The sequence below is a fragment of the Ictalurus furcatus genome, chromosome 28, assembly GCF_023375685.1.
Source record: "Ictalurus furcatus strain D&B chromosome 28, Billie_1.0, whole genome shotgun sequence".
Classification (NCBI taxonomy): domain Eukaryota; kingdom Metazoa; phylum Chordata; class Actinopteri; order Siluriformes; family Ictaluridae; genus Ictalurus; species Ictalurus furcatus.
Window position 1 is genome coordinate 18,997,446 of NC_071282.1, and position 21,394 is coordinate 19,018,839.

The 21,394-nt window shown below is 41.6% G+C and overlaps 2 protein-coding genes across 3 annotated transcripts in view; both read right to left on the reverse strand.

Annotated features, from left to right (window-relative positions):
* arhgap31 (Rho GTPase activating protein 31) overlaps window positions 1–5,039 on the reverse strand; it is a 31,023-nt gene extending 25,984 nt beyond the window's left edge. The window contains exon 1 of the mRNA XM_053618111.1: window positions 4,058–5,039. Coding sequence (XP_053474086.1) covers window positions 4,058–4,157 — 100 coding nt within the window. The 5' untranslated portion in view covers window positions 4,158–5,039. The remainder of the gene's footprint in view (window positions 1–4,057) is intronic.
* A 7,465-nt stretch (window positions 5,040–12,504) lies between these two features.
* Window positions 12,505–21,149, reverse strand: b4galt4 (UDP-Gal:betaGlcNAc beta 1,4- galactosyltransferase, polypeptide 4). Of its 2 annotated transcripts, none has more exons than XM_053618503.1 (7): window positions 19,438–21,149; window positions 18,115–18,522; window positions 16,625–16,857; window positions 16,331–16,518; window positions 15,492–15,614; window positions 14,574–14,678; window positions 12,505–13,041 (listed from the first exon to the last, which is right to left on the reverse strand). In XM_053618503.1, exons 2-7 carry the CDS (start codon window positions 18,371–18,373, stop codon window positions 12,900–12,902), a joined length of 1,050 nt encoding a protein of 349 aa, XP_053474478.1. In that variant the 5' UTR covers window positions 18,374–18,522; window positions 19,438–21,149; the 3' UTR covers window positions 12,505–12,899. The 2 variants fall into 2 exon arrangements, with proteins under 2 accessions (XP_053474478.1, XP_053474476.1); XM_053618501.1 differs by having other exon boundaries at window positions 18,115–18,527.
* Between the last annotated feature and the right edge of the window lie 245 nt (window positions 21,150–21,394).

Genomic DNA, 21,394 nt, shown 5'->3' on the forward strand with positions numbered 1-21,394 from the left:
TATACTCACACCAGTATACTCACACCAGTATACTCACACCAGTATACTCACACCAGAATACTCACACCAGTATACTCACACCAGTATACTCACACCAGTATACTCACACCAGAATACTCACACCAGTATACTCACACCAGTATACTCACACCTGTATACTCACACCAGTATACTCACACCAGTATACTCACACCAGTATACTCACACCAGAATACTCACACCTGTATACTCACACCAGTATACTCACACCAGAATACTCACACCTGTATACTCACACCAGTATACTCACACCAGTATACTCACACCAGAATACTCACACCAGTATACTCACACCAGTATACTCACACCAGTATACTCACACCAGAATACTCACACCTGTATACTCACACCTGTATACTCACACCAGTATACTCACACCAGAATACTCACACCAGTATACTCACACCAGTATACTCACACCTGTATACTCACACCAGTATACTCACACCAGAATACTCACACCAGTATACTCACACCAGTATACTCACACCAGTATACTCACACCAGAATACTCACACCAGTATACTCACACCAGAATACTCACACCTGTATACTCACACCAGTATACTCACACCAGAATACTCACACCTGTATACTCACACCAGTATACTCACACCAGTATACTCACACCAGAATACTCACACCTGTATACTCACACCAGTATACTCACACCAGTATACTCACACCAGAATACTCACACCTGTATACTCACACCTGTATACTCACACCAGTATACTCACACCAGAATACTCACACCAGTATACTCACACCAGTATACTCACACCAGAATACTCACACCTGTATACTCACACCAGTATACTCACACCAGTATACTCACACCAGAATACTCACACCAGAATACTCACACCAGTATACTCACACCAGTATACTCACACCAGTATACTCACACCAGAATACTCACACCAGTATACTCACACCAGTATACTCACACCTGTATACTCACACCAGTATACTCACACCAGTATACTCACACCAGTATACTCACACCAGAATACTCACACCTGTATACTCACACCAGTATACTCACACCAGTATACTCACACCAGAATACTCACACCTGTATACTCACACCTGTATACTCACACCAGTATACTCACACCAGAATACTCACACCAGTATACTCACACCAGTATACTCACACCTGTATACTCACACCAGTATACTCACACCAGTATACTCACACCAGTATACTCACACCAGTATACTCACACCAGTATACTCACACCAGAATACTCACACCAGTATACTCACACCAGTATACTCACACCAGTATACTCACACCAGAATACTCACACCAGTATACTCACACCAGTATACTCACACCTGTATACTCACACCAGTATACTCACACCAGTATACTCACACCAGTATACTCACACCAGAATACTCACACCTGTATACTCACACCAGTATACTCACACCAGAATACTCACACCTGTATACTCACACCAGTATACTCACACCAGTATACTCACACCAGAATACTCACACCAGTATACTCACACCAGTATACTCACACCAGTATACTCACACCAGAATACTCACACCTGTATACTCACACCTGTATACTCACACCAGTATACTCACACCAGAATACTCACACCAGTATACTCACACCAGTATACTCACACCTGTATACTCACACCAGTATACTCACACCAGAATACTCACACCAGTATACTCACACCAGTATACTCACACCAGTATACTCACACCAGAATACTCACACCAGTATACTCACACCAGAATACTCACACCTGTATACTCACACCAGTATACTCACACCAGAATACTCACACCTGTATACTCACACCAGTATACTCACACCAGTATACTCACACCAGAATACTCACACCTGTATACTCACACCAGTATACTCACACCAGTATACTCACACCAGAATACTCACACCTGTATACTCACACCTGTATACTCACACCAGTATACTCACACCAGAATACTCACACCAGTATACTCACACCAGTATACTCACACCTGTATACTCACACCAGTATACTCACACCAGAATACTCACACCAGTATACTCACACCAGTATACTCACACCAGAATACTCACACCAGTATACTCACACCAGTATACTCACACCAGTATACTCACACCAGTATACTCACACCTGTATACTCACACCAGTATACTCACACCAGTATAATCCCAAATGATTATTTCATTAAACCTAATGAAGTTTTTAAAAATGCTGAAACGGGGAAATGTGAATGTTGTTTATTTGTGAAAGAAAGACACCGTGTTTCTGCCGCAGAGTGACCCACTGTCCTGTGACTGGAAAATCCAAACCACAGTATACACACATGAGGACCTCACAGAGAGAGAGAGAGAGAGAGAGAGACAGAGAGAGAGAGAGAGAGACAGAGAGAGAGAGAGAGAGAGAGAGAGAGAGAGAGAGACAGACAGACAGACAGAAATCTGCTATATTGTGAATATACACCAACACTAAAACCATTCAAATGTCTTAAGCAGGACTTTGTGGTTAATGTGGAACTTAATAAACAGTCAGTGTCGCGTGAGTAAGACCGGCGTAATGAGCTATGAGCTCCATGTCTTCCTGTCTTCCTGTTCCAGTCATCCAGTCGACAGGGTACGGAATTGTGCACTAGTTTAACACAGCAGTAATATGGACGTAATTACAGACATATAGCATGGTAAAGACGTGCCTGTCTTAAATATTGTGTGATTGAAAGGTCACATGACAGACACACACCCTGTCTCACTGATGCCAAGCTTGTTCAGACGGTGAGACAGAACTCGAGTTAACAACTGTACTTACTGCAACAGATCGACTAAAAAAAGGACCAGCGTTATTTTTTGGCACAATCTTTCTGTGCTGAATAAAAAAAAAGTCCTGAGAGGCTGCCAAGATGAACAAAGTGTGTGTGTGTGTGTGTGTGTGTGTGTGTGTGTGTGTGTGTGCGCAAGCAGAATCTAAAACAAATAAAGTCTCAATCACAACCACAATCACGACCACGCCAGTCTGCTCACTGATCTCAGTTCAGCTCGCTGCTTCTGGACTATTTCTCATATAAACATCAAACTATCAGAGATCTGATCTGAGATCAGCCTAAAATGGTGGCTCTGACCCTCTCATCCTTTCCTGCAATTATGATGGCCGTCCCACAATTCAGCGGGGCAGGGAGGACGGCACATGCGGCGCAGAGCTGAAGGGAGGGGACGAGGGCGTCGCCCGCACCGAGATGCCACAAATAGCCAATAACAAGAATAAAAGACAATCAGGGTGAACGACATGCAGTGAAAACACTTCCCCACTCCATCTCTGTCTCCGTCGAACTGCTCGGCTTCTCCTTCCTCCTCCTCCTCCTCCTCCTCCTCGGATTTTCTTTTTTGTTTATTTTTCACTCTCCTTAGGGAGCCTAAGCAGGAATCTTATGTATAAGTGTGTGTGTGTGTGTGTGTGTGTGTGTGTGTGTACAGACACAGGAAGTCTAAAATATCTAAAATAATGTGAATCTGTCATTGTCCATGCCCTAACATTCCAATTTACTCAAAAACAACTCCTGAAACACTTTTTTTTGTTGTTGTCGTTGCCCCAGTCCACTTTATAACGTCTCTGTCATTCCTAAACAGCTGGAAACCATGAAATATATCTTTTAAAAATGTTGATTTAGTGATATAATTGAAAACTTTCATTATATTATGCTAAAAAGCTTACTGACAGAAGGATTTAGTAGTAAATCATAATTCCATATGATCCAACCAAACTTGAAGGAAGACTGAAACCAAAAAAAAAAAAAAAAAAACCCTAGGTGGTGCTTTAAAAAAGAAATAAATAAATAAATCCCAGAAATCATCATCATCATCATCATCATCACAAAGGGAGCAGGAAAGAAAAAGAGCAAGCAGGATGTGTTTTTTTGTGTGTGCCCCCCCTCCCCCCCCCCACCCCCCGTATGATAAGAGTTGAGAAAGGAATAAAGAAAGTAAGAGACAAAATAAAAGTTCTACCGTCATGTCCCGAGTTCTGGAGGTGCTCGGTCAGGTCACAGCCGAACGCATTTTCACTTCCTTTCCTCTTGGACTTCTGCTTGGCAGCTTTATTCTTCATCAGGAGCTCAAGGTTTTATCCAGATCAGAGACGAACGAGCTCTGAAGTCGAGAGGAAATACAGAGCCGAGGAGAAAAGGAAAGGAAACAAGAAAAACAGATTCTGGAACCAAAAAAAAAAAAAAAAAAAAAGTCACATCGGGCTCACATGGTGGCCGAGAGTCCGAAGTGTTGGAGTGGGAGAGGAATTCTGGAGCTCAGAGGCACCAGGCTGACGTCACTCCCCACATCGGACACTTTTTCCTCTCCTCTGTTCAGCCCGAGAGACACAAAAGCGGAGTGAAAAAGTAACTCAGAGACTCGGTGAGTCGGTTTCCTGTAGGCGGTTTTCACTCCTCAGCCCCTCCTGACCCTCGTCTTTCTCCCCTCTCTACGTCTTCCTCTTCAAACTTTCCTCTCAGCCGGACCTCCAGAGCTTCTCGTTTTCTCTCCTCCGCCTCGTCTCTGTTCCTCTCAGCTCGTCCATGTTTCACCGCGACTCATGGTCAAGACACGAGGCTTCAAACTTTTTTTTCTTTTTTTTTTTTCCAGCTCCAGGGAGGGGATAGAAATTACAGCCTGTGTTTTCTCCTCCGTTTAACACATTACTGACCCTCCCTCTCTCATCCCGTCTCTCCTCTCTCGTCCACTCCTTCTCTTGCTCCCTTAAGGTTTTTTCTCTTCTCTTTTTTTTTTTTTTTTTTTTTTTTGAGGTAGGGTCTGAACAGGAAATCTGCTCTCTGCCTTCCTGAACGCTCCCAGAGTCCACAATTTCCTGTACAAGGCTCTTTGTTTGGAAAACAAAAACAGACAGACAGGGGAGAAAGGGAAGTGTGGAGAGGGGGGTGTGAGTGAGAGAGAGCAAGAGAGAGACAGACAGACAGATGGCTGAAGCACACATGGTTCCTGTTAGTCGCCTGCACTTCACTTATAAATCTGACATTTCCTAACTCACAGCTTCCAAAGCCAAAAAGGACTGTGACATGACAGCACCACACACACACACACACACACACACACACACACACATACACACACACACAGAGTTGTCCAGCATCCCTCAAGATCGCACACTAATCATATAAATGAGACCCGAACACAAAACTCCCAAACACACACTCTGGGTTTAACGTGTCTGAGGAACAGATTTATGCTCAGATTCATTTGCTCTGGGTTTTTAAAGCTTTAACAGAACGTTGCGGTCGTATTTGCTAATTGTGCCCAATTTAATAACAGTAAATCAAAAGCTAATAAAAGCCTAGCACTGTGTCCCAGGAGAAACGGACCGGTATAACGCTAGAAAGATAAAAATCACTTCATTGTAGAACCTGGTAATGTTCTACAACGTCATCACAAAGAAAAAACGCAACATTCATGACGTCTTGCTGTTTCAGAGGTCGCTAAACGATTAAAAATATATATATATTTTTTAAAAACGCTCTCAAATGTCTGTTACAGAGGGGCTTATAAAGAGTTGTTTGATTAGTGCTTCATTTAATTTGAAAGAGAACGGCTGCGATTATCATGAACATCTCTGGGAATGGAAGAAAAGTGTGGAAAAAGAAAACAATCGAAAAGTCTACGGTGTTTAATGATTTACAAAAGAGAGAGAGAGAGACAAAGAGACAGAAAGAGACTGAGATAGATAAAGAGGGAAAGACAGCGATAGACAGAGAGTGAGACAGACTGAGAGAGACTGGGAGATAGAGAGACAGAGACAGTCAGAGAGAGAGAGAGAGAGATAGTCAGAGAGCGAGAATCAGAGAGAGTCAGAGAGAGTCAGAGAGCGAGAGAGAGAGTCAGAGAGCGAGAATCAGAGAGAGTCAGAGAGCGAGAGAGTCAGAAAGAGAGAATCAGAGAGTCAGAGAGCGAGAGTCAGAGAGCGAGAGTCAGAGAGCGAGAGAGAGTCAGAGAGCGAGAATCAGAGAGAGTCAGAGAGAGTCAGAGAGCGAGAGAGAGAGTCAGAGAGCGAGAATCAGAGAGAGTCAGAGAGCGAGAATCAGAGAGAGTCAGAGAGAGAGAGAGAGTCAGAGAGCGAGAATCAGAGAGAGTCAGAGAGAGAGTCAGAGAGCAAGAGAGTCAGAGAGCGAGAGAGTCAGAGAGCGAGAATCAGAGAGAGTCAGAGAGAGAGTCAGAGAGCGAGAGAGTCAGAGAGCGAGAGAGAGAGTCAGAGAGCGAGAATCAGAGAGAGTCAGAGAGAGAGAGAGAGAGAGAGAGAGAGAGTGAGTCAGAGAGAGAGAGAGAGAGAGAGAGAGAGAGTCAGAGAGAGAGAGAGACAGTCAGAGAGCAAGAGTGAGTGAGTCAGAGAGAGAGAGAAAGAGAGCAAGTCAGTCAGACAGTGAGACAGAGAGAGAAGGGGAGAGAGAGAGAGAGAGAGAGAGAGAGAGAGAGAGAGAGCTTATTATTTCATGTTCTTGCATGCTGAAATGAGGAATTATCGGATGTCGGAGTAATGTCTCTAAATGTTGCTGTTTTGAACAAAACCCAATCACACTGTAGGGGGCGCTAAATCACTCGCTTTGTGAGAATGTTAATTTGACATAATTACTGTATACATGTTCAAATAAGTACACAAGTTCATCTGCAAAATCTCTGCTTCATTAATTCATTTATTTACACTGCATGCAGTAAGTGATCACAGTTATAGGACTGAATACGTCACGTAAAACCAAAAGGGAACTTTATCACGTTTACAATCCGAACACGCGGACAGGGCCAGGGGGCGGAGCATCGCTAAGAAGTGAGGGTTTGAGTTCTCGCTCGGTGCCGAACAATGAGCGGTTGTTGCTCACAGCAGGATGGAGGATGACCTCATCACGTCATACATACACGAGCACATTTCCCAATTTTCCACACTGATCTAAAAACAGTTACGAGCAGTTATGAGCGGTTATGAGAAGGATTAGAGAGCAGATTAGCATCACATATTCATCTATAAGATCTGATGTGGGCTGCAATGCATTAAATAATAAACACTCCTCAGATAAATCACTTCCATTAGTAATTAATCAGTGTTTTAACTGTACATTAGACATTTATGGTCTGAACTTCTTCCCATCGTCGTAACACACACACACACACACACACACACACACACACACACACACAGAGTCCGAGCACAAACACAGAAAGAACTCTTTCACACAGGAGTAAAAACACACCAGTGTTTACAGAGCGTGAGATGAGAAACGGGTTCCTTCTCTGACCGTCCATCTCCACGTCCAGACCTCGTGATGTGTACCAAAGGTCATGGGTCACATGATCACATGACAAGCTCAACAAAGGGGCGATTCAGGAACGTCAGCCTGTCATGTTGGACGTACAGACAGACACACAGTGCGAAAAGAGCATGTGAAGGTCTCGCATGCCTTCACGCAGTGCTCGCCGTTCCACTGCTTTCGGTGCTCGGAAATGTTTCATTTATTTTGAAGATCAGAACTGAGATCCAGTACTGTTCTTTACAGGACCTGCAATTTCCTTTTGAAAACGTCAGGTGAAGCTGAAAGTGCAAGTACAAGCAATAAAATAAAAAGGATGAGAGATAAAATGAAAAGTTAAAGGGGCAATGTGTAATGTTAAGCTCCCTCTGCTGGCTGTGAGTTGAACTGAAATTACAGTAAAAACTCTGACCGGACCTCTAACCATCCAACACCCAGGAAATGAAAACTACCGATTCTGTGTTCACTGTTTTCAAAAAGTTAAGCGCTGAGCCGGTGTTTAATTTGCAGGTGGAGCCCTAGGCTGGAAAAAAACTAAACAGAATCCTGAAATGAACAAATTATTCAGAAGAATTGTATAGCAATGTTGCAATTCAGTTTTTCTAAACTACTTCATGAAATTATGCGATTATCGACAAACACTTTTAAAAGTGCCAGAATACACCTTTCATATTTTATAACCATGTGACCAGTGATTGAGCCGCAGTATGCCGCATTCGATTAGAGAACTCGTACTTCCCAACCAGGGGCGTAACCTGGCCTGGGCATTTGGGGCACTTTGTCACTACGTGACTGAACGTCAGTAAAAGAAGACGGCAGTAATTATAATTTTCAGTGAACGGAGGCGAGACCAATCAGACAGGGTTTACAGGAAAATACATGGAAATACTCGTCTTATTAGCTGACAGCTCTCGATTCTGCCAAACGCTCCCAAAGCATAACGTACTTTGCATGGCACTGTAGCAGCTAAACCCATACATCCATTCATCCAACCCATACATCCCATACATGGGATGCCTATCCCAGGGAGCATGGGGCACAAGGCAGGGTACACCTGGACAGGGTGCCAATCCATCGCAGGGCACAATCACATACACACTCACACACCCATTCATACACTACGGACACTTTGGACTCGCCAATCAGCCTACCATGCATGTCTTTGGACTGGGGGAGGAAACCGGAGTACCCGGAGGAAACCCCCGCAGCATGGGGAGAACATGCAAACTCCACACACACAGGGCTATCGAACCCATCGAACACGGGAATCTGACCATGGAGGTGTGAGGTGAACGTGCGAACCACTAAGCCACCGTGCGTCCTAAACAATGATAGCTTAACTGTTCCTCCCCTTTCCTAGCGACACCAAACTAGCCTAGTCTCGTGGTAGATAACCAAACAGTTTTAATGTTATCGGTCTGGTAGTACTGCTAACAGTGATCACACACGGCGACAAGTTTTATGATAAGTTCAACTTTTTTGTCCGATTTTCACAAAAAAAGCAATGAGCCCTCATATGCAAGAAAAGTACGTTTTAGAAGTACATCTTTAAAAGTTTTTTGACTGAGAAGAATCTGGGCTCAGCCCCGGATGATGAACAGTTCAGCTAATGCCCATGTCCCCAAACTTCGACCAGGAAAACGCCCCCTCGACTCGGAATTCCTACTCAGGATGGTCTCGACTCCGAGTTCAGCAAGTGAGGTCAAAACAACGTGGCTGCTTACAGCATCAAGAGTAAATGTAAAACAAAAGGCATTAAACTCCATTTAATGAACGTTTGTAATGTTTGTTTTTTTATATTACACCCTCACAAGAACATGATAAATATACACCTTGGTTATATATTTATTCCAGTGCATGTATATGAGCTAGTAGACAGTAAACAGACCGTCGGGAAATGGGTCAGGGAAGACTAATTTTCCGTCTAGTCAATAAAAAAGTCCCAGACATATTCTGTTTTTTGTTAGGGTGTAACTGGTGTTGTTTCAACTAAAAAAGAAAGAAAGAAAGAAAAGCAAAAGAAGTAGTGGTGGGCAGGAAGAAAGTGTGCCTGCTGTTTTATTATTCTCTATATACACACAAAGTACAGGCCTGCTTTTTAATAATAACACAGCTTTCAGTAAAAAAAAACAAAAAAACAAAACAAACACAAATAAAAACAGCTCTGAATCTACAGCTTTCGTCAAGAATTCATCAGAAAAGAAGAACGCGCCTTAGCATTAGCGTTAGCATCAGCTGCAGCACAGTTTTGTTTGTTGTTTTTTTTACTCGCTCAGGTCTGCTAGAAGATTTATGTTTTAGGGATTAAGTGAACAAGGTAAAAGTTTTCACACGGCAGCAGTTCGTGACAAATCCACACCTGACGTTTTTAGTGTATTTGTTGATTTAAAAAAAAATAAATCCCTCAGCGAATTTAAGAGCTAAAGCAACAGAAAAGCGTTAGCTTCGTCTCTCTCACTGCTGAGGTACAGGGTGTGTTTCAGTGTGCGTCTGGGACACACGCTCCATTTCACAGACAGGAGACGCCGAAACGAACAAAAGGGTGTTGTAATAAAAAGTTTACTACACTCTGGGCGCGGGGTTCATTTATATGTTTATACGCTATGTCTCTACGCTATGTCTCAGTTATAAACGCATTATTAACACCCTGCCGCCAGAGGGCGCTGAAGCACCTGAGCCGTGTCTAATGCCGAAGAAAACGTTGAGTGGCGCCACCTGCTGGAGACACACTGTAATTAACGACAAAATAATCATCGACTTATACATGTATTATTATTCATATTTATTATTATTATATATATTATTATATATATATTATTACAACATATATTATGGTAATATTTTATTTAATATTATGTTACTGTTACTTATTATTGTAATACTATACTATTATAATTATTATTATTACCATAATAGTACTATTATAAGATTTCTAAATTCACAAAATGTTTCAATTAAGAATAAAAAAAATCACACATATATATACACTTATTCTTAGTACTAAAATAACACTAGTGATTCATTATTATTTTATGCGATTATTTTTATTATAATGATAAAATAACAAAAACAAACTAGACAGTTTTGAAATATTTAGAGTAAAAATTTTAAAGAACAACATCTAGAGCAATTCATGAAGGTTACTGAAATGATTTTATAAAACGATCACATTTGTAGGCTATCCAGAATCGCATATGTAATTAGAATAAATAAACTGGAATGAATTTAAATAAATAAACTCAGCTATACGATACACTCCATACACCGTCTGAAATCTGGCATTCGGAGCAAAACGCATTCACAAAGCAAAAGAAGGAAGAGGAAAAGAAAAAGAACGAGAGAGAAAGAGAAAGATAGAAAGCTTGAACACCTTCATCTTTTAAAATGATTTATTTGATATACTGAAACCTGAAATCAGTCAGGATTACAGCAGCACACAGAAACTACAGCTTCAGGTGGTTCCCCCCCCCACACCCCACCCCTCCCCCCTTTATAACTTTATAAAATACACATAGAAAAAGGGGGGGGGGGGACAAAAGGTATAAAAGCAAACGAATGCAAAGAAATTCAAAGAAAAAAATACTCTTCAATAATCACCATATTAACGTAAATGTACAGAGAAACTTTCAACAAAAAAAACAGACACGAACGGTGAAATATGATCAAATGAAAAATTTGACTCTAATATGGATTCAGATTTTAAAAAATCAGACAATAAAATAATGCTGTAAACAACAATAAGGCATTTCATCTCATGTTCTCTCATTCGGAGCGTCTCAGCAGCAAATAATATATAATATACTGTACATTTCACACACACACACACACACACACACACACACTTACACTTACACTTACACTTATTTCCTTACATATTTATTCTTCAACATACAGGCAAAATCCCCCTTGACCCCCCCCCCCAATAAAAATACCCCCACATCAGTCCATTCACAGAAAGACTTTCTGAAAGAGAAACAAGTGCACTGCTGTGTCTCATTCAGAAATCTATCCTCTAACACACACACACACACACACACACACAGGATTTGAACTCGCAGCATTTTGAGAGTTGTTGGTTTTTTAAGAGCGCAGTTCACGTAAGAAAACAATGCAAAACCTTCATGCAATTCTGTATTGCAACACCTCTAAATTTAACTACACCCGAACCCATCCAGACTTTTACATTTTCAGAGAGCAGCTTCCTGTTTCGTCTCATAATAATCACAACCTTAATAATTACCATTACAGATTACAGCTGCAGCAATCAGCTGCAGCGATCAGCGGGGTCCAAGCACCCTTCATAAATAATGCTCCTAATCATGGCCAGTTCTTGCCAAGTTACACAGAACAATAACGAGAGACCACAAATGAATAATACTCAAGTTTCATGTCAGTAAATTACAAGCGTCCCGAAATGCCTCCCGAAAGCTGATTGGTTGACGGCGGCCATGTTTTTAAGAAATGTATTCAGCATTAAAGATGCGTTTAGAGAGAAGTTCAGGTCAATCGATTAGATGTACGGTTTCAGAGAAACGGTTTATTTAAGCAGAACTAAACGTCCCTGGAGTATGAAATAATATCTGCTGAGCTATGGTCCTCTGGCCCTCTGGTCTTCCCTTTTTTGCTGAAAATTCACCATCTCAGTGTGCAAAAAAAATAATATTTGAGAAATCGAACTTTATCACCAAGTACATAAAGTTCCAAGTTCCAAGTACAAGTGACGCGTCTTTAACGTCACGAAGGCTCTAAAACCATCCGAGACACCCACTCCTGTCTCTCGTCCCTGCGCAAAACTCTTGGCGCCCCTGAATCAGTCACTGTATCTCCACTTTAGCTTGACTTTAACATGTCTTGCCATTCTGTACAACTAAACATGCGATTCGAGTATTAAATTGAACGCTTATGAAGTTTATATTCCTGTAAGCATGCAGGACAGAGGACGTCTACTTCTTTTATAGCGGACAAGGTGCCTATAGGTTTGCATATCATTATATTTAGTGAATGTGCAACAATTCACCATGACAACAGTCAAACATGGAGGAAAATTTAAATATATATATATATATATAAATCAACTTACAAAACGTACAAAGTATAATGTATGTATGATCAAGAGTTCTGCGATTCTGCAATAGCGGTGTTTTTTTTGGGGGGGGGGGGGGCAGGGAATGAAACATCAGTGCAAGTTGAGGAATAAAATGGTTTAAATGCGACCAATGAACCAGATTATTATTATTAGTGTTATTAATGTAATTCTGGGTTTCTGTGAACACAGGACACACCCCCAATCAACACTGATAATGTCCCCAAGTGTGATCAGTTCCTGTTGGTGCTGATCTCAAGCAGATATCAGAAGCCATCCAACTTGGTACTAGGTATGTGACTGATTAGTTTTGTAGTGCCAAAACTTTTGTTGAAGGCCTCTTCATCTAAATGAGCTTGTTCAGTCTGTCAGAGAGCTGCGCGTTAATAACGAGGTCACGCCGAGTGTGTTTGGCGGTGCGCCGATTATGGGCCGTGACGTTAACGCACAGCGCAGGTCGCTCTCAGTGTATGTTTGGCGGCGTGCCCAAATCGGCCGTGATGTTAACGTACAGCACAGGACGCTCCACTGACAGAATTTTATACGAACACGAGTTCAGACCGTCCTTCCTCCAGGTCTGAGGCGTCTGACCCAGCAAATGCATCCTGCAGGAAACAAGGAAGTCAGGAGGAACGGTTAAACTGATCCGTGTATAAACACGGCGCGGTTGAATTCTCAAATCTGACTGGTCAAAAAAGATGCACACGTTATTTGACACTGTTTTAGTACAAGTACTGGAGAGCAAGCTGTAACATTAAAGACTGGTTTATATTAACGCCCTCATTCGAATACATTATCGTTTCTATAGCAACGGCTCATACACAGGGAACTGTACAGCAGATGCTCCCTGTAAATTAAGACTAATAATATAAATGGATTTCAGAAACGTGTTTAAGAAAGGAAAATGTAAAGTGTCAAACATTTATACGGGAGACCTTTATTTAACATTTATGGAAGGAGTCTCCAGTGTCAATGCTTTTTTTTTTTTTTTTTTTTTTTTTTTTAGAGAAAGAGAGAAAGGGGAGAGAGAGGGAGAAATAGAGGGAGGGGGAGAGAGAGAGAGGGAGGGAGAGAGGGGGAGAGATAAAGAAAGAGAGAGAGAGAGAGAGAGAGAGAGAGAGAGAGAGAGAGAGAGAGAGTGGGGAGAGATAGGGGAGAGGGAGAGAGAGAGAGAGAGAGAGAGAGAGAGAGAGAGAGAGAGAGGGAGAGAGAGAGAGTGGGGAGAGATAGGGGAGAGGGAGAGAGAGGGAGAGAGAGGGAGAGATAAAGAGAGAGAGAGAGAGAGAGAGAGAGAGAGAGAGAGAGAGAGAGGGGGAAGGGTGAGAGAGGGGAGAGAGAGATGCTGGTGAGGTAACGACTGTTTATTGTTGTTTTTGATAAAGATAGACCGATTGATAATTTTTGATGATTAGGTCGCACCCATCATTGATCGCTGGAACTATCAGTTATCTGTAAAAACCGTTGCGGAGCGGCTGAGAAGAATCCACCGTCATTATACGGTACGAGAGCGGCCTCTAGAGGCGGAATAAAAACTATCGCTGACTAATTTTCTCGAGTTATTTGAAGTGTTTTTTGATTCATTTTAGATGTCTCTATTTTTATTTGTTATTTGGAGAGTTACTTTTTGGTCCAGTTTGGATGCATATCTTTTATTTACTTTGGTATTTATCAATATGTATTTCATTTTTTTAAAAAAGTACAGTACATTTTCCTGATACAGTCAGTGCAGTTTATTTTTGTAATGAAGTTCAGCGATATTTTTTTTCTTTGAGTGTTACGTTTTCATTCAGTATAAATGTTAAAAAACGCTCGACTTAGTTATCAGTGAAATCCGATCATTCCACCTCTAGTTCTTCGGGATTCTGGCAGTAGCTGTATAAAACATGAGAATATCTGAATCGTGTGATGCGGTACATAATACTAACACCATGTCACACGGTTATTTCATTGGAAATTACAAATCTGCTAGAAATCCATGTTTTTTAAATAAATATTTATTTGTTTATTTATTTATTTATTTATTTATTTTCGCTGTGCAAAAGTTTAGGCACCTGTCAAAGGGACTCTATAAGGGACTGCATACTTAAAGGAAAGTGCGATTTGTTTGCTGCATGAAGAAGAGAAAAACAATCCTCACCTGTCCTTATTGACCTCGTTGCCGTTGTCTCTTTTGTGAAACACCATGGTGTAGCGAGCGACATCGGCGGGTGGGCGGACGATCTTCATCCTCTGCAGCTGCACCCTGCACGACAAAACCTCATTTTGTGTTGATTTAAGTCAATATTTTGGAGACAGTGACAAATACCCACGTCTGAAAAATGTGATTTAACGTGACTAATCCGAGTTTTCTCTTGCTTAGGGTTATTCTCCACTATGCTGAGGGGAAGAAAGGCCAAAATAGTGCACTATGTAGTGAACATGACACAGCTTCAGACACGGAAAGTGTTTTTGTCTGCGTGTGTAATAAAAGCAATAAAGTCATTCGCATCATATAAACGCGATGTTGCTTTGCGGCACATCAGAATCCAGAATAAATATGCACATTAAGGACATGTCCAATAATTCGTGCTGTTTAGAGGTGTACATTTCCCACACTGTGAACATTTCCTCCCTGAACTGTTTTTCTTTCCATTCTTCCTCACATCCTGTACGTCTGCACGCCATCTCAGCGAGACGACAATCGCTAGCATTAGCACAGCAGCAAGCTGCAAGCTAAAATGTCTGTCCTCAGTTGTAAGCAAAACTCTACAGGATGCGTTTATTATACAGTACAATAATTACCCATTACCCCACAGCACTGACTGAATTCTGGATTCTGATTGGTCAGAAGGGGTTGGTTAATTCTCTAAAACAGCAGCTCTGACAGTAGCGCAGCTGCAAATCACAGGCTTGTAGTAACGCAGTTTATAATAATACATTAATTATATTATACTGTATGCTAAGTGTGTATCAGTATTTACATGTAGTTGCATAGTTATCATATGGTAAAAAAATGCTACTAAATCCTGGTGTGTGTGTGTGTGTGTGTGTATATGTGTGAGTATATGTGTGTTACCGTATGCGGAGGTCGTCGTCTTCCCCTCCCCAGCCCCAGTAGGTGTTCGGAAAACCGTTCACTTTGGAGAACTGCTCCGTGGTCATCGCAGTCACCCCCCCAAAATAACCTTTATATCTCAGTCTGTGCAACACACACACAAACACACACACACACACACCACCTGTTACTTCACCTGACTGTTTACGTTGGCCAAATACTTATTATTGACACAAGCTGGGTGTGTCGTATATTAATTCATTCATTTTGTGATGGAAAAAAAAATCCCTGTGTTGAAGCAGCTTTTGATGTTATTTCAGACCGTGACAGACGCCAGGGTTCACGTATATATATATATATATATATATATATATAGCGGTTTCTGGTAACGGCTCTAGTCTAATACTGGCTGTTTCAGTCCATTTTTCCCTCTAAGTTCACGTGAACCAAATGAACCGAGGCTGCAGGCCTCATGTTCGACACGCTGTCATAACGCTCCCTTCTGATGAGCTTAACTTTCCGGACTGTTAAGTACACATGCTTCGGGGTAGTTACTGTAGGTCCCCACTCGCAAACTTCGTGCTGCGCGTGCCATTTCCTCCAAATGTACACAATGCACGCAGACGCAGCTGATTTCAGACGTCCAATTAAAGAAAGAAATCTCTCTTCAATTAAAGAAATCAGGATAATAATTTGTTTTTAAGTCACGGTACTGGATCTGGGGTGATTTACATCGAATCTTTTCCTAAAAACAGCCTTAAATTGACTCTGCGTAAGTGCTACACTGTGCATGAAAGGGTTCAAAAAAATGTATATATGGATATATTCTGGGATTAGAAACAATAATGTTTGTGACGTACTTGTACCCGGTGGAGTTTCGGCCCACCACTAAGTGTTTCGGTTGTTGTTCACACTTGTATAAGTTGTGGTCGTTTTCTGGGACGAGATCTACGTCGTGAAAGATGAAACAATCCCAGCTGAAGTCTTTCAGAGCCTCCAGATAACCGATGTTCAACAACTTCGCCCTGTTGAACATACCATCACCGGCCTGTAAGAGGGAAATGCACACGAGTTTCCGTCAGCGTTGGCAAACACTGTGTGTGTGTGTGTGTGTGTGTGTGTGTGTGTGTGTGTGTGTGTGTGTGGTCGGTGACCTGGTGGATGATGTAGATGGCGTAGTGGAGCTGCTGCCGCTGCAGGAACGGGTGGAGGTGGTGCAGCAGGTACAGCAGGTGTCTCTCTCGGTTTCGGTGAGGGACGAGAACGGCGACGCTCTGCCTAGCTTTACACTCGCCCGGTTTGTACTGTCCCTCCACCACACCTGTGTTCTCCACCTCCACCTGGCCGAGAGTCAGAGACGGTTCGAACGCCAACCTCACGGCTCCACCTGCGACGACACACACACACATTTTTCCCCTTCTCTGTTTATGTGGTGCTGTTTATTCCTCCACTGTATCGTCTTGCCCAACAATCCCTCCATCACTCTCTCCCCATCTGTCCGTCCCAGGTCTGTTCATCTCTCGATCCATCCATCTCCCTCACTCTCTCTCCATCTGTCCAACTTCCTTCCATCTCTTACTCCTTATCCCTCTATCCATCCATCTCTCTCTCTCCCTTTTCTTTCTCTCTCTTTATCCATCCCTTTCCCTCTGTCTCTCTCTCTGTCCAACTTTCTTCCATCGCTGTCTCTTTATCTGTTTATCCATCCATCCATCCACCCTGTCTCTCTGTCTGTCTGTCCCTCTCTCTACCTCAGTCTATATGTCTCTCTCTTTCTCACACACACACACACAACCTGTCCATCCCCCTCCACATCTGTCTCCTTCTACCCATCCCCCTTTTTCCGTCCATCCAGTTATACCTGTTTCTCTACATCGGCCTGACCATCTCTCTATCCACCCCTTCCCCCTCACACTCACTGTAATCTACCTCTGTTTGTTTCCTCAGCTTTTAATCTGTTCATCCATCTCTCTCTCTCTCTCTCTCTCTCTCTCTCTCTCTCTCTCTCTCTCTCAAATAGCACAAAAAAAATTTAATTTGCAAAGTCAAACATGCAAAAACCTCAGCAGCCACAACACAAACACAGGTAAACACGGCAGGATTTAAAAACACACAGTGAGCGAGTGTGTACAAGTCAGACTCTGAGGAGCTCCACACACTCGAGTGTGATGTCTAAACACTTTCAGTCCCTCAGGAGGAGACGCGAGATTCAGCACCGAGACGGAAAAATACTGCCGTGTTGTAGCGACTGTAATGAACTCATCTTGGGAAAATAAACCATCAACACCATTACATTACTCAATGTGCGATTTCTTTTGATCTGATAGTCATGTGACCTGCGTTTTTTCTTGTTTTTTTCCATTTCATTTTTTAAACTTATATATATATATATATATATATATATATTTTTAACAAAAAGGAATAATTTTTTTTTTTAAACTAGAGATAGAGTTTTATTTTTGCTTATAAACTTAAATTTTTTTCCCTAAAATTCTAAACTCAAAGTTTTTTTTTTTTTTAAAAGATAGTTATTTTTTTAAAATAATGTTTAACTGAACTGTAATTGTAAGTTGCCCGAGAACGACCTGAATTAAAATAAAGGGGGGGGGGATTGCTGATAATGTTGTTTCACAATAAAACTCACGGAGCAGTGGTGATTTTTCGGGGCAGAGGTCTTTCTGCATTCGCTCCTCAGCCACTTCGTCCTGCTGCTCCATCTCCATCTGCCCTTCCTTCCTCTCCTTCTGAATCTGCGCCTCGGTTGAGGTCAGCACCTGCTTGGGCGTCTTCACATAGCCGCTGGCGAGGGACTTGATCCACACGATCATGCACACGCCGAACACCAGCAACAGCAGGTACTTGGTCCTCCACGTGAACCTGTACGCGACGGGACACACGGCCATGGCTGCGTCTCAGAGGGAGCGAGCGTGAGAGAGGACACGCTGAACACGTAAACAAGCCCTGTGGAGGAACATCTGCCTCGCTTTCCTCCAGGAAGCACAGAAAACGCTTTTAACGTCAGGCAGACTGAGACTTCAGTGGGCTGTGCATTCTGAACTGAAACAGAGGCGGAGTTAATCTTTCCATGCCGAAATGGTAGCACAAGAAATGTTACATTCCACATGTCTATTAAAACAAAATCCTTCTGTGAACAGGGCTTTATTTCCTGCTCCGAGCCCCTGGCTGGCCATATCATATCTCGGTCACGTTGATGGAATTCAGCTGAGCGTGTCTTTCATGCAGATTTTCCCAGAACACACTTCGTGACCAGGAACTCTCTACACTTCGGGTTAAACTATAATCATCTATTGTTCATTAACACTACTTATTATAGTACGTACACAGCTCACATTTATTTCTGTTAAAGCACAAGAAACCAAGCACACAGGTACAACTGAGTGCAAAAATTTGCACACCCTTAGAATGAAAATGGACTGTAATTTCAGTGTTAGTTAGGGTATAATCAGTGTTTTAACAAATTTTGCCTTATAACCACATTTTGGATTTTTTTTCCAAAATGTGGAAAGAACATTTGCCAGAACATTTGCCAAATTTTCCCCTAGAAATGAAGCTGATCACAACATTAAAAACAAACACTGTTTATTTATTTATTATTCAGCTATTTTATTTTTGGCTAGTATGTGTTTATTTATGTTTTTACTGCATTTTAAATTACTAGTACTACTGCTGCTAATAATAATAATAATAATAATAATAATAATAATAATAATAAATCTTTTAGGCTTTTATAACTAACCCAAGTAAGTAGTTCACTCATTAAACAGACTAGCAAACTGGACAGGAAATGACATTAAAAATAAATAAATTAATGAATAATTAAAAAAAAAAAACAAGCACTCGATAACACGCTAGCTAGCTGCACGAACAGGCCAGTTAATGAGCTAACTAGCTAATTAAGCGCACACAAGTCAAATTAAAACACTTTCCCTAAAATAATTTGTCTTACCGTTTTCCCAACTTCCCAAAACGTTTTCTGGAGCTGATGATCCTGACACAGTACGTGATTTTATATTCCTCTTCCTTGTATGCACATAAATCCCGCCTTCCGACCCTACGATTGGCTGATACTCGCTACACTTTGTGTCTATTGGACAAAGCGACTGTCCGTTACACAGATCGGCGGGCTCACAATCACCCCTCCTTCGGCGAGTGAACCAATTGGACATCAGCGCAACGGTCGCGTGCAAAAAAGGAACGGTGACGTAGCCAGGAGGTGGAGAGAACCGTTTGAAATAGAGTTAGCTTTTTGCAGACATTACCTGCAAGACTAGATATGAATAACGTTTCAAGAGAGGAAACTTGCATCCGGAAATTACACACCAACAGGCAAAAAAAATAAAAATAAAAATAAAATATTTATACAAAGATTATAGTCATTACAAACACCTCAGACATTACAACTCACACACAAAATACAACACTCCATAATATTTTATTGACTTCAATAATAAAAATAATAAAATAAAATAATTATTTTTAAAAAAATAAATAGCCATCGTGGATAGATATAACCACAAAAAAAAATAAACACAAATTTACCGTATTTACTTTCATGTAGTAAGACTCTTCATAATTAATTGTGAGCCCTGGGATAATAAATCACTGGCTTAGTAACAGAGGGCTGTGAAAAGGCGAAATTTCCCCATGTGCAGTATATACAGTTTAAGCTCTGCTTACCTGCTGAAAGGTAGAGTTGTGGGTCACAGAAAGCATCATCATGAAACACAATCGACAAATCCTTTTTTTCCCCCACAAGATAGCAATATGACTTATAACCAAAATGACCTTTCACTAAAATTAGTATACTGCGTGCTTATTTATACGCTTTAGTTATTTACAGGTGCGGTCGGAAGTTTGCGTACACTCATCACGGACATGAATGTCGTGGCACTATTGGGCTTTTTCTGGGGCAGAACGATCGTACAACATACATCTTTAATAAATAAATGATATCATTTGGTTCACAAGTTTTAATTCATTTGGGGTTTTCTGTAATCCACACAGGGCCAAAGTTATACAAACAGGGTCAAAAATATACATACAAACACTGACTATTAACTCAGCGGTGCCGAAAGTTACAAAATGTCCTGTTATTCATCATGATTGACTGCAGCTGGCAGCTTCTCTGTGCCAACATAAAAAGGGTGTGCTTGAAAGGAGTCGTTGGATTGAACGACACACGGTACTCTGGGAAAGTCCAAGGAGCACAGTGCAGATCTCTGAAAGACGATGGTGGATTTACACAAGTCAGGAATGTCTCTTGGAGGCATTTCTAAACAAGTGCAGATTCCAAGATCATCAGTTCGTACACCTGTACGTAAGTACAAGTTATTGGGAAGTGTAGCCAGTTTGCCGAGGTCTGGACGAAGACCCAAACGGTCATCCTCAGCTGAGAGGAAATTGGTTCGGATGGTCAGGAAAAACCCAGGAACCACCAAGGCACAGGGCTGCCATGAACTGGAAGCTTCTGGAACATCAGTGTCACTGTCGACAGTCAAGCGACAGAAAACCCAAATAAATTAAAACTTGTGAACCAAATTCTTCCTTTTTTATTATAATTAAAAATTGATGTTGTGCAATCATACTGCCCCAGAAAAATCCCAATATTGCCACGACATTCATGCTCATGATGAGTGTATGTAAACTTCCGACCGCAACTGTACATTTCATCCCCTTGAACCAACGTTGGAGTCAGTGTCTTCGAGTCAGTAAACTCACCACCTGTTACTAAACCAGTGATTTATTATCTGGGGGCTCACAATTAATTATGAAGAGTCTAACTGCATGAATGATTATACATATGATGATATCAGCTGGATGGATCGCTGTCTATTAAAATCCCAAAAATGCAAACTGGTAGAACACTTTCTGTCTATAAGCAACTGGTAGGGCTACCCTTATTT